Below are 13,113 nucleotides of genomic sequence, written 5' to 3'. Positions count from 1 at the left end.
ATGCTTAAGTAAAACTTGAGACTTATGAGGTTTACCTAAAATATATCTAGGTTTTATGAGATATTGTAGATAAAGTGTCATGACCCATGCCTTTGCTGGCATGTCTTCTGACCAAGCTACCTACTAGCAGGATATTCCACAGTCTTTGGAAGGCCACATATACTCACATATATGCAGTCAGAACTGTCATTACTCCAAGGGCTCATGGCTTAGAGACTGATAGTCCACCAGGTCACATGACCTCCCCCCCTCCAGTCCTTTGTCAAATACTATACTAAACTACTACAGATTGGAGGTGGGGGGGATGACATATGGTCTAGTGGTCAAGCTGGTTCAATTCCAGCTAGTTCTATTTTCCTCTGTTTATAACACCACTGCTGTTTCAATCTTCTTGATATTTACCCCTCCATTATGGTTTGTTGTTCCTCATTGCTGTCTGAAATTTTCCATGGTAGCCTGCTGTCCTAGACATCTGTTGGAACACCAAGGGTGCAGGTGCTTGTGGCTGTGTGATACAAAGGAGAGACCATGTAAGGCAGTGAAGGTTCTACCTATGGTGACTAACTACAGTGCTGTTCAAAACTGTTCACAGAGATGCTGTTTTCTTCATGAACAAGCCATTATTTCACCACTAGTAAGCAGACCAATTTGAAGTTTTACTCAGACAAGCACTATTACCTCTTCTACGTGGTGTACCTTGTTTGGTCTGATTTGGTTGAGAATTGACTGAGTAACAAACAAAATTATCAGGGTATGTCTGTGAACAGTTTTGGACAATGGAGTCTAGCCCTCCAATAATTTCATGGTGACATCAGCTGTGATGTCATACTCTACTGGCAGGTTATTTAATCCCTTCCAATTGCTCCAAGTCTGCCTCAACCCTCTGCTGTTCTCTGCCTAGCATGCCTAAAGCTTTGCCTCCCTCTGATGTCCAGAATGCTGTTGATAAGCTCAAAAAAGGCCTTCACTTCTCAGAAACTCACTCTCAAACTGGTGTCAGTACTGGAATGATTAGCAGGATAAGGGCAATGCACTGTCCTGAGCTCCCCAAGCACTCTGGTGGCTGCCCTTCTAAGCTCTCACTAACCAATATTCACCATGCCACCCACTTGTTGACTGGCCCTGCCCCCACAACCCCACACCCAGTTGCTCAAGAGCTCTCTAGCACAAATGGGGTCCCTGTCTCAAGCCTTACTGTGCATCAGGCAGTGCAGAAAGCTGGTGTGGTGCTGTCCTAGACGTCTGTAAGGACGTCAAGGAGGAGGGCGCTTGCGGCCGGGAGTAACTAAGTAAAAACCGTGTAAGGCAGTGGCAAGCTATCCTACAACAACAACCAGCTATACTACAATGGCCAAGGCTGTAAGGGCAATGGCAGGCTATGTATGTACAATGGAGAAGCCGCTTAAGGCAGCGTAGACTGAGTAACTAAGTAGGGGGTTTACTGGGCTGTAAGGCCCTTGTACAATGTGGGATGCAACAAGAGGTAATCAACCTGGGTGTTACCATGGTTGGTTGGCCTCCTTATATATTCTACAAGTGATCTAATTACAAATACAAGAAGTCAAATACCTAATCCAATAAGAACCCTGCTCCGCAGTTGGCCTTACTCATGCATACGTGTCACTGACGTGTCATGATGTTGTCATAGGTGGAGGTGGCTACATGTGCTGAATAAGCGCGGATGGGGATGTGGCTTGGCGCTTAGTGTATGATATAAGCGCCGAAGTCACGTGATTGAAAATGTCGTCCGTTCAGCTTTGTTTAAATTTGAGAAATTCGGAGTAAATTCCGTGGTATCAAATGTGTCTACAACACTGCCCCCCCTTTAAGGGCCTTGGCAGCGCCAAGGGCCTTTTCCTTCATTTCCTTCTCAAATTTTTTCAGGATTTTTTCGGCATTTTTGAGGTTTTCCCTTGGTTCCCAGGTATTCTCCTCTGACCCATAGCCTTTCCATTTAACCCTAAAAAACCACTTCCCGTTCCTCTTTTCCATGTCCGTGATTCCTTCCACCTCGTATTCCTCCTCTCTGTCCACTGTGACTGGGGGCGGGCGGTTCTCAAACACCCTTTTGTCATCCCTTTTGACCTTGGATAGCAGTCCAACATAGAAAACGTTGTGTGTTTGCATAGTTGGTGGCAGTTCAAGCCGGTAGGCGCAGTTGGAGATCCTTTCCAAAACTTTGAACGGTCCTAGGCATTGTTCCGCTAGTTTTGGGCTTAGGACTTCAAGTTTTACGTTCTTGGCGTCAAGCCAGACTTCTTCCCCAACTTCAAATTCCACTGGGTTCCCTTGTTCTCCGGCAGTCATCTGTGTCTTTGATTGCCGGAGCGCTGCTTCTATCTCCTTCCATTGGGCTTCCATTGTTTGGGCTAGTGTATTGGCCTCTGGCACGTCTGTAGGAACATTAGAGGGGGTCAGGGTTGGTTCCCAACCGTGAAGCGCTTTGAATGGAGATTTCCCTGTGGCGCTATGGACTGCGTTGTTGTAAGCAAATTCTGCCATGGGGAGCCATTTGACCCAGTCCCTCTGATTAATGCTGGAGTAGGCTCTCAGGAAATGTTCTATGGAAGGGCTTACCCGTTCTGTCTGTCCATTGCTCTGGGGGTGGTATGCAGAGGAAAAGTGAGGGTCTATACCTAAGCGTTGGTACAGCGCTTTCAGGAATTTGTTGTTGAATACCCTTCCTTGGTCTGAGATGGTTTTCTCTGGCATCCCATATTTCTTCCAGACATGTTGTAGGAACAGATCTGCCAATTCAGGGGCCTTCAGCTTCTTTGAACATTCCACCAGTATGACGTATTTGGTGAAGCTATCCACAATGACTAGTATAGAGTTGTAAGCCCCGTCCTTTGGTAGATCAACAATCATATCATAGGAGATGTGTTGCCAGGGCCTAGTTGGGAGTTCAAGTGGCTGAGGGGGAATGGGAGCGTACTTAGGCTTGCAGATACGTTGGCAGGTCTTGCATGAATCAATGTGCCAGTAGGTGTCAGCGCAGATTCCAGGCCAGTAGTAGTTGCGGGAAACTAGTTTGAGTGTCCGTTGTCTTCCCAGGTGACCTGCCAAGGGGCTGGCATGGAAGATACCTAATAGGTCTGTCCTTAATGTCCCCATGTCTGGTACCACAATGCGTCCTTGGTAAAATAGAAGGTCCGCCTCCATTTTGTAATCCTTAAATGCGTGTTTAATGGAGGGGGGTGCCTTCAACTTGTTTTGCAGGAATTGGAGGATTTCCTCCAAGGACTCATCCTGGTCTAGTGACAACTCAATCTGGCGTTGGATCTCTATTTCAGGCGTTACTAGGGCAACGTTGGCAAACACCGGTTCTGGTAGCATAGACTGAGGTTCTGGTGGGATGTTGGCGTGATCCAATCGGCAGGAGAGCGCATCTGGTTTCCCTGACTGTTTTCCGGGCCTATATACAATCTGGAAATTGTAACCGGCCAGTAACAGGTGCCACCTGGCATGGCGGCGGTTAAACATTTGGGATTCCTTCCAGTATTCCAAGTTGCGGTGATCAGTGAATACGGTGATGGGGTGACGGGTTCCTTCCAAGAAGATTTGCCAATACTCAAATGACCGGATGATTGCCAAGAGTTCCTTATTGTGGGTGTCGTAATTTTGTTTGGCACCCTTGAATGATTCCAACAAAAAGCCTAGTGGGTGGAGGCAACTGTCTTCCTGGCGTTGGCTCAGTATGGAGCCTAGGGCCGCGCCTGATGCGTCTGTTTCTAGAAAGTAAGGTTTCCCTGGGTCGGCGTGACAAAGGACTGGAGCGTTGGTGATGGCATCCTTCAGCCCCTGGAAGGCTTCCTGTTCCTTGGTTCCCCATTTCCAAACTGTGGCCTTCTTAACCAGGTTGTGCAGGGGTCTGGCCATGTGACTAAAGTTGGCTACAAACCGCCTTAAGAAGTTGGCAAACCCAAGGAAGGACTGGACTTCCTTAACCTTGGTGGGTGTGGGCCATTCTTGGACCGCCTGGATTTTGAGCTTATCCAGGCTGAAACCTTTATCCAAGACAATGATCCCTAGGTATTCCACTGATGTGACGTGGAAGGTACACTTGGAGGCTTTACAGAACAATTGGTTTTCCATTAGGCGCCATAGGACTTCATGAACATGCTGAGTGTGGAATGCGTCATCTTTGGAGTAAATCAAGATGTCATCAAGGTAGATGATGACACATACATCCAGTAGATCCTTGAATAGCTCATTCATGAAGTGTTGGAAGGAGGCGGGAGCATTGGTTAACCCAAAGGTCATGACTAGGGACTCATACAAGCCATACTTGGTGCGGAAAGCGGTTTTCCATTTGTCACCTTCCTTAACTTGGACGTTGTTGTAACCCTATCATAGATCAAGTTTGGTAAAGATCTTGGCACTGCGGAGTTGGGCCATCAGATCATCTGGATGGGGTAGTGGGTATACATTCTTCTTAGTCTGGTTATTAAGGCAATGGTAATCTACAACCAATTGGCGGGAGCCATCCTTTTTGGGGACAAACATTACAGGTGAACTGATGGAGGATTTGCTAGGACAAATTTTCCCTGCCTTGAGCTCATCCCTGAGCCAATCCTTGAGAGTGGAGGATTTGGCGTTGGTCATACTGTAAAGGGGTGAATTTAGGGGTCCTTCCTTGGTTAGTTTGATCCCAATGTCATAGTGCCTGTGGGGTGGAAGTTTATTGAATTCTCCTTCCCCAAATACCTTAGCATATTGATGGTACTTGGAGGGTACTCCTTCAAGAGGGTTCTTGTCAGCTTCCTCTTCTTTGGCAATGGCTACCTGTTCTGGTGGTGCGTGGGGAAAGGAGAGGGTGCGTAGATTCCAATCAATTTCTGGATTATGGGCGTCTAACCACTTCAATCCTAAAATGGCGGCGTGAGACCCGGTGTTACAGATGAGGAAGGTCTTGGTCATTTGTTTGCCATCAAAGGAGAAGGTGAAGTTGGCCTTTTTCCAGATTTTGCCAGCCTGGGGGCTCAACCCATCAAGCATAGTTACGGTATGGGGAAAAGGGAGATCTGTAAGTGGGAGGCGGAGAGATTCCGCGGTTTGGGGGTGCATGAAGGAGGATGTGGCGCCTGAGTCAATCAGGACTTCTATTGGTTCTGCTTGCTTTGGTTGTATAGAGATGGTGAAGAGTGGTGATAATTTGGAAGCAGTAGATACATGACAAATCTCTATACAATCATTACTAGTGTCCTTAGGGTTCTTGCGCGCGGCAGCAGATACCCTTAGTCTTTTCCCAATTTGGGTCCAGACTCTTTGCCAATTTTGGCGGCCTCCTTTTTGACGCCTTCCTCTTTAGGCGTGGCTTTCCAGCCGGTGCGGCATTCCGCAAACTTGTGGCCCAATTTGCCGCACTTAATGCATAGGCCTTCAGCCCGGCGGCGGTTTTGTTCCTCCTCAGAGACAAAATTGGGGTTGCTGGAGAGGCGCCCTGGTCTTGTGGCCTGTTGGCCGGTACTCACCCCCTATTGGGGGTGGAGGAGGAAGTCCCAGACTTACTACCCTTAGGCGGGTGGCTGGCACGCTCCTCACAGAGGGCGTTGTCAATGACCAGGGCCGCATTCTGCAGCTCAAGGAGGGTGGTTGGGCGCCGTTTGCGGGTGGCAATAAGACGGCTGACCTCCCAGTGGAGGCCACGTGCAAATTGCCCATGAAGGGCGGCGTCATTCCAGTCCAGGTCCATAGCAATGGTCCTGAACTTTGTGATGTACTCAGCACAGGTGCCTCTCTGAGTAAGGTTGGTGATTTGCCGCTTGGCGGCTTGCGTGGCATCTGGGTTACCAAATGCAGCCAAGAACTCCGTCCTGAAGTTGTCAACCGTTTGAATTAGGGCCCTGTGAGAGCCAAGTTGATTGAGATGGGGGTGTGCCCATGCTCCTGCCACATCCTTCATATTCATTAGGAGAAAGGACAGCGTCTCCTGATCCATGGGAAACATCCGCTGATTGAGGTGGACCCATGCTAACATCCTTGTTAACCATTGGCGGGCTTTGTTTCCTATTTTTCCAGTGTAGGCGTCAGGGTGATCTACCTTGACCGGAGGCTGGTAAGTGGTTATAGGAGCCACTGGTTGAGGGACTTGGGGGGATTGGAGTCCAATAGGCGCAGGTGCAGGGGGAGTATGGACTTGCGGGGGAGCCCGGACGGGAGTTGGTTGGGCAAAGACAGGGGGAGCCCTAGTGGGGTTGGCCCAGGCAATGAGGGGCGCACTAGGCGCTGGTAGAGGGTTGGTTTTGGGTAAGGGCCTGGGCATGGCCTTGACTGCCAAAGGTTTCCGGTCTTCTGGTGTGTGTGGGGCTCCACCCCCAGCCTCAATGCAAGCAAGGGCTTGATCAACTGCGCCCATCCAGTCTTGGGCTTCCTTTGTGGCTTCCTTTGTTTCCTCAAGTTCCCGCTCAAGTTGGAGGACCTGGTTTTGTAATCCCAGGATGAGGGAGATTGCTTGTCCAAGGGAGATTTCCCTGTGGACTTTGGGTTCAAAGCTTGTTGACTCATTGGCGGTTGCTGGAAGAGTGGGTCCCAGCTCTCCTTGATCAAGAGGGGATGGGGGACAAGCGGTGCTCTGGGAGCGGGTTGCCATCTCATGGGGATAAGAGCGGCCTTGGTGGGAAGCAGTGCGCTGGGAGGCGCAAGAGGAAGCGCAAGAGGGGGTGCGGGAAGTAATGGTGGGCAATGTGGGGGAAATGGGGGCTAATAGCCAGGGTGCCTATATCAGGACTTATGGGTAGCTTTATTGTACTGGCGCTAAGAGCTTGCGTCAACCGCCTAGCGTTGGACAGTCCCTATTAACCAATCAGCTGCCGTGTGCGGGCGTGATGTGGAACGGGTTTTCTGCAAGCAGGTGGATCTGCTGGCTAGCTCCGCTGACAAAAGGTGCGGTGACCAGTGGTATGCAGACAATTAGAACCCGTCTGCCTTATAGCAATTTGGTACTACCTGGGGCCAATGCTAGTTTGATTATTGATAGCAAAAGGCAAGCCCAATCAGGTGATTTCCCTTGTGCTAGTACAGGGGGCCTTCTTGTTTGTTGGGTCTGAGTAGGGTGTGCTTGGTGGGCACGGTTTGCAACCAACTTAAGGTTGATTACCTAGTGTCCTAGACGTCTGTAAGGACGTCAAGGAGGAGGGCGCTTGCGGCCGGGAGTAACTAAGTAAAAACCATGTAAGGCGGTGGCAAGCTATCCTACAACAACAACCAGCTATACTACAATGGCCAAGGCTGTAAGGGCAATGGCAGGCTATGTATGTACAATGGAGAAGCCGCTTAAGGCAGCGTAGACTGAGTAACTAAGTAGGGGGTTTACTGGGCTGTAAGGCCCTTGTACAATGTGGGATGCAACAAGAGGTAATCAACCTGGGTGTTACCATGGTTGGTTGGCCTCCTTATATTCTACAAGTGATCTAATTACAAATACAAGAAGTCAAATACCTAATCCAATAAGAACACTGCTCCGCAGTTGGCCTTACTCATGCATACGTGTCACTGACGTGTCATGATGTTGTCATAGGTGGAGGTGGCTACATGTGCTGAATAAGCGCGGATGGGGATGTGGCTTGGCGCTTAGTGTATGATATAAGCGCCGAAGTCACGTGATTGAAAATGTCGTCCGTTCAGCTTTGTTTAAATTTGAGAAATTCGGAGTAAATTCCGTGGTATTGAATGTGTCTACAACAGGTGCCTTTTGTCAAGCCCAAAAAGCCAGCTATGACAAAGGAACATATCAAGGCATGCTATAAATTTGCTATGGCACACCAGCACTGGACAATTGATGACTGGAAGAGGGTCCAATGGTCAGATGAGACCAAGATCAACAGATTTAGGTCAGATGGGCACTGCTATGCCTATAAAAGGGTTGGCCAGGCACCTCAGCCCCACCAGATCATCAAAACCCACAAGCATGGAGGAGGCCAAATCATGATTTGGGCATGCATGGGGTGGGAAGGCCCTGGTTTTATGTGCAAGACAGATAGGTCTCTCACCAAGGAACTCTATGTGGAAATCCTAGAAGATTAATTTAAGCAAACTCTGGAGTACTATGGGTTGGACATGGAGAAGGTCATATTTATGCAAAACAATGCAAGCTGTCATGAGCCTCACCTCCTGACATGACTATGTATTGGCTATTGCTTCCTCCTCCCACCTAGTGCATGCATCTGGGGAGCTCATCTGTATCCATCTAATCTGTTTGTATAGTTCCAATCTTCCTTGTTTATGTTCTTCCCACTTCCTTGTTCCCTTCTTGCACTTAGTTCAGACTTATTCTCTGCTAAGTGCTTCTATCTTGCTTATCTTGCTGTGCACTGGCCTGGTTTACTGTGCAGAGCTTCTGAGACATATGCTCTATCTTGCTTCCCAGTTGTGCAGCCTGGACACCATCCCTTCTCATGTATCTACTCCCTTTCACTTTTGTTATAAAAGAAGACTGTGAATTGGCTTGGAAACCCCAAGAACAATTCACCTTGTTAATTCCCCACTTTCTTATCTGTGTGAATTGTCTCATCATCTCACAGCAACTATTTTGTCCTTGGTTGTGACATTGTGAATTGTTCTTTTCTGGCTATAGCCAATCTATCAACCTGGACATCACTTAGGTTCTCATTCCCACTTTTACTTCTTATAGTTCTCTTTTCCCTTGCCACAGAGTGCACTGGGCTATTGCACACCACCAACTAGGCTACCCTCACATTGATTCAGACTGTTATAGAATAGGGTTTTAGGGACTATGTAATTAAGTACAGAAGATAATACAGTGATTAATATATTAACTAGCTGTGGATATAAAAGGCAATAGACTAGCTATATAAAGTTAAATTAGGTTAGTAATCAGGGTGATCCCTACACTTAACAAGTAATCAAGTAATTACTGCAGTTGCAGGTGGTTGGTTGTGTTTATACTTATAGTATGAAAGTTAGTACAGAGCCTTAGTAACTTACTGTAATTTATCTGGATTTGTTAGTAATTTATTTTACTGAGATTGCACTCAGTTAAGGTGTATATGCTGCTCTCAAGGCCTTAAACTCTCCCAACTGACTTACTCAAGAGGTTGTGTTAAGAGTTGTGTGGGTACAGGAGTAAGAAAGAATTACTATTTACAAAATGTATATGGGAATAGCTAAGAACTAGTATTAAGTATCAGAATATATGCACAGAATATATGCACAATATATGCTACACTGAGCAGCAAAAGTATTGTGGGTCAGGAGAGGTCAAAAGTTTATCTCCATTGCTGAGCATCCAATCAGTGAATCCCATCCAAATTTTACTGACACATGTGGCCATTGTAACACTATGTTTTAGCACAAAATCTTACAAATCCATCATGAACTAAGCTCACAACCCCACTTTTGCTATAATGCAACCTGCAAAACTTTTGCTGATTGTGTTGGGCATCTTAAAAATCTGCACATAACTGATTATGCAGTTCAGTATAAATTTAGACATATGCGCCCCTAATTGCCAATAGTGAATAGTGCAAACTGAAGTAATCATACTTGCTCTATCCAAATATGGGCATAGGCATTACTATATTTGGAAACTGGCGGTGCTATGAGACCTTTTATACTTTATTTCCTCATTGCACTTGCATATATACATGTTTGATAATGCAAAATGGTCATACTATTATTTCTATGATTTATAGCATTATTTGTATCATACATTTATATGTAGGAATGGTACTTACAGACCATAGAACAAGTACAAGTAAGCATGCAAGCACCAGCGCTTAGTAATTGCAAATAAGCGCCAAAGGTTGGCAGGGTGCACCAATGCCAATATCTCAGCAGGAGATAGGCATATTACTATGCAGGCAAATACCAATAGGTTGGAAACTCTGGCATCTCACTTCTCAAAAAGGAACTGTCTGATTCTGAGCCAAATTGATGGAGGAACTAACCATTTAAGATTCTAGCTCTTTCTATGAGATCCTACCTTGCCTCAAGGTTATTTTTAGCATTCACACTACTGTAATTTAGTCATGTATGCTCTAGAACATTCTATAAATAGCCTTTGGTCTATCTCACTAGGACCTATTGGGACTAATTGGTCTTTATGTATCAAATACAGACTGTACCTCTCATGTAACTTCCTCTTTTGTACATTGTGTGTATAGTTATTTGTTCTCCCTCTGGGGCATATAAAGCCCTTGAGGGAGACCCTATGAATACATCCTCCTTTTACCCTTCTTTTCATCCCTTGTGTGAACTTGAAGATCTATTAGATCTTCTTTACTTAGTTTAGAGTGTCTTATTTTGCTTTCTTAGCCTCTTAAGCTCACTGAACTTAACCTGTAAGGCATCTTGGCACATATAGCCTCTAGCAAGGTCCCAACAGATACTGGGTAGCTAGGAAAGGCACTAGGGCAACCCTGAACCTCTTGAGTAAGTTGGGAGAGTTTAAGGCCTGGAGAGCAGCATATACACTTTAATTAAGTGCAATCTCCATCAAATGAATTGATATTAACTCTAGATAAATTACAGTAAGTAAATAAGACTCAGTACTAAATTTCATACTATAGGTATAAGCATAACCAACCACCTGCATCTGCAGTAATTGCTTGATTACTTGTTAAGTGTAGGGATCACCCTGATTAATAACCTAATTTACCCTTATATAGCTAGTCTATTGCCTTTTATATCCATATGTAATTGATCCATTAATCACTTTATTGTATTCTGTACTTAATTACATAGTCTCTAAAACCCTACTCTATAACAGATGTGTACAGAAAGATAGCATGTAGTATACACAGAGATTGCAGCCAATGGGTGGGGTCTCAAATTGAACATGTTCTAACTCTGTGATTGTGAATTGGAAGAGGTAGAAAGTTATACAGTAGAAGGTGTCTCTAAGACAGACCTTATGATGGAAAATTGGCTGTTTCCTGATTGACAATCACAGAGTTAGAACATGTTCAATTTGAGACCCCACCCATTGGCTGCAATCTCTGTGTATACTGCATGCTATCTTTGTGAACACATCACTTCTGCCATAGATACCTGATCTCAGCATACCCTTGACCTGTGTCTACTACTCCTAGAAGTTCTATGTTATTTGGCTTGGATTCCAGCTTATGAGTGGCATTTCAATTTTCAGCTCATACAGCCTAACCCACTGCAATCCCTCATATTGCCAGTCCCAGGTATGAGATGGTCTTGGAGAAAGCCTCACTAGGTACCAGCAGTCACCTGAGATACCCCAAAGCATTTCCAGCCCACACAGTGCCTTGAGTTCAATGTAACTGCAATTTTGAGTCTTTTTTACTGGCCCTAAGAAGACAGTTCTGTTACACAGTCCCTAATGGGTGAAACAGACTAATACTCTGTCCAGCGATGGGCCATATAACTGAGAATGTGTGTGCAAAAAACCAGAACTTGTACTGAACTGCATAATCAGTTATGTGCAGATTTTTAAGATGCCCAACACAATCAGCAAAAGTTTTGCAGGTTGCATTATAGCAAAAGTGGGGTTGTGAGCTTAGTTCATGATGGATTTGTAAGATTTTGTGCTAAAACATAGTGTTACAATGGCCACATGTGTCAGTAAAATTTGGATGGGATTCACTGATTGGATGCTCAGCAATGGAGATAAACTTTTGACCTCTCCTGACCCACAATACTTTTGCTGCTCAGTATACATGACTAAATTACATTAGTGTGAATTCTAAAAATAACCTTGAGGCAAGGTAGGATCTCATAGAAAGAGCTAGAATCTTAAATGGTTAGTTCCTCCATCAATTTGGCTCAGAATCAGACAGTTCCTTTTTGAGAAGTGAGATGCCAGAGTTTCCAACCTATTGGTATTTGCCTGCATAGTAATATGCCTATCTCCTGCTGAGATATTGGCATTGGTGCACCCTGCCAACCTTTGGCGCTTATTTGCAATTACTAAGCGCTGGCATTTCCATGCTTACTTGCACTTGTTCTATGGTCTGTAAGTACTGTTCCTACATATAAATGTATGATACAAAAAATGCTATAAATCATGGGAATAATAGTATGACCATCTTGCATGATTGAATGTGTATATATGCAAGTGCAATGAGGAAATAAGGTATGAAAGGTCTTGTAGCACCACCAGTTTCCAAATATAGTAATGTCCATGCCCATATTTGGATAGAGCAAATATGATTACTCTAGTTTGCACTATTCACTATTGGCAATTAGGGGCGCATATGTCTAAATTATTCATTCCATAACACAGACAGACCTGAATTCTTTTACCTCAATACACCTCTCAGATTGTGTGTAGTTTGCATCAGACACTATGGCAGACACCAGATCATGCAAATCATCAATGGCCTCAATTGCATCAAGGCAGGCATCCCCCCTTACCACCCCAGCCACACTAGAAGGACCTTCCAATGCACCTACAAGTTGCACAAGGGTCACACTCCATCCAGAAATCCTCTGGCAGCAAGAGGATGCTACAAAACTCAATCACCTGCACAGATATCTCATAGGCAACAATGCCAGCAGCAGATCTCCACCCCCAGCACTCCACAGACTACTGGAGAAGAACACAGGGCATCTAATCAGCCATCTAGACGCTTGGAAACAAACCATGTTGCAGGATGTGACACAAGCAGTAGAGAGTGCAATTCAGCACCTTCTGACTGCCCCCAGCAGCACAGATCCACACACACCTCCCAGAAGAGTCTTCACAGTCATAGACAACACCCCCAAGGCCCCTTCTGGCTCAGGCAGCTCAGGCAACAAGGACTTCTTAGTCCCTATCAAAGATGAGCCTGACCCAAAAGGAAAACAAAGGGTCAAGTTGGAGTTACCAGAACAACCTAGAACAACCCCAAACACTTCCTGGACAATCCCACATGCCCAGGAACACCTTGACACTAACCCAGAGCAGTCATTCATCAGGCCAACACCTGTAGATCCCCCAAGCACATCTTGAGCAGCAACAAGTAGCACCCTAAGCAAAGAATATCTATCAGCTCAACCAGAAGAAACAAATGAAGAAAAGGAGGCAAGAACACTACACAACATTTGTCATGACCTAACTGCATGGTTGGTCACTCACTAGTGGTGGGTGCTTGGGACCATGCTAAACAGAGCAAGTTGCTATCTAAGGCTAAACTACTGTAA

At 45.6% G+C, this 13,113-nt stretch overlaps 5 protein-coding genes across 5 annotated transcripts; 3 read left to right on the top strand and 2 right to left on the bottom strand.

The window, feature by feature from the left end:
- Positions 1-902: 902 nt before the first annotated feature.
- Positions 903-1,238, top strand: RhiXN_02925 (Transposase; the record flags this gene model as incomplete). The annotated part of the gene is made up of 1 exon (XM_043322742.1): positions 903-1,238. One exon carries the CDS (start codon positions 903-905, stop codon positions 1,236-1,238), a length of 336 nt encoding a protein of 111 aa, XP_043178238.1.
- Positions 1,239-1,806: 568 nt separating this feature from the next.
- On the bottom strand, positions 1,807-5,067 carry RhiXN_02924 (Retrotransposable element Tf2 protein; the record flags this gene model as incomplete). The annotated part of the gene is made up of 2 exons (XM_043322741.1): positions 1,807-4,347; positions 4,429-5,067. 2 exons carry the CDS (start codon positions 5,065-5,067, stop codon positions 1,807-1,809), a joined length of 3,180 nt encoding a protein of 1,059 aa, XP_043178237.1.
- Positions 5,068-5,237: 170 nt separating this feature from the next.
- RhiXN_02923 (Retrotransposon-derived protein PEG10) lies at positions 5,238-6,592 on the bottom strand (the record flags this gene model as incomplete). The annotated part of the gene is made up of 2 exons (XM_043322740.1): positions 5,238-5,443; positions 5,512-6,592. The coding sequence occupies 2 exons, from the start codon at positions 6,590-6,592 to the stop codon at positions 5,238-5,240; spliced, it is 1,287 nt and encodes a 428-aa protein (XP_043178236.1).
- A 1,124-nt stretch (positions 6,593-7,716) lies between these two features.
- Positions 7,717-8,025, top strand: RhiXN_02922 (uncharacterized protein; the record flags this gene model as incomplete). Its single annotated transcript, XM_043322739.1, has 1 exon — positions 7,717-8,025. One exon carries the CDS (start codon positions 7,717-7,719, stop codon positions 8,023-8,025), a length of 309 nt encoding a protein of 102 aa, XP_043178235.1.
- A 4,252-nt stretch (positions 8,026-12,277) lies between these two features.
- Positions 12,278-12,922, top strand: RhiXN_02921 (Retrotransposon-derived protein PEG10; the record flags this gene model as incomplete). Its single annotated transcript, XM_043322738.1, has 1 exon — positions 12,278-12,922. The coding sequence occupies one exon, from the start codon at positions 12,278-12,280 to the stop codon at positions 12,920-12,922; it is 645 nt and encodes a 214-aa protein (XP_043178234.1).
- Between the last annotated feature and the right edge of the window lie 191 nt (positions 12,923-13,113).

The sequence above is a fragment of the Rhizoctonia solani genome, chromosome 3 (genome assembly GCF_016906535.1).
Source record: "Rhizoctonia solani chromosome 3, complete sequence".
Classification (NCBI taxonomy): Eukaryota; Fungi; Basidiomycota; class Agaricomycetes; order Cantharellales; family Ceratobasidiaceae; genus Rhizoctonia; species Rhizoctonia solani.
The sequence above is the reverse complement of the archived record's forward strand: the minus strand, read 5'-3'. Positions and strand labels throughout refer to the sequence as shown.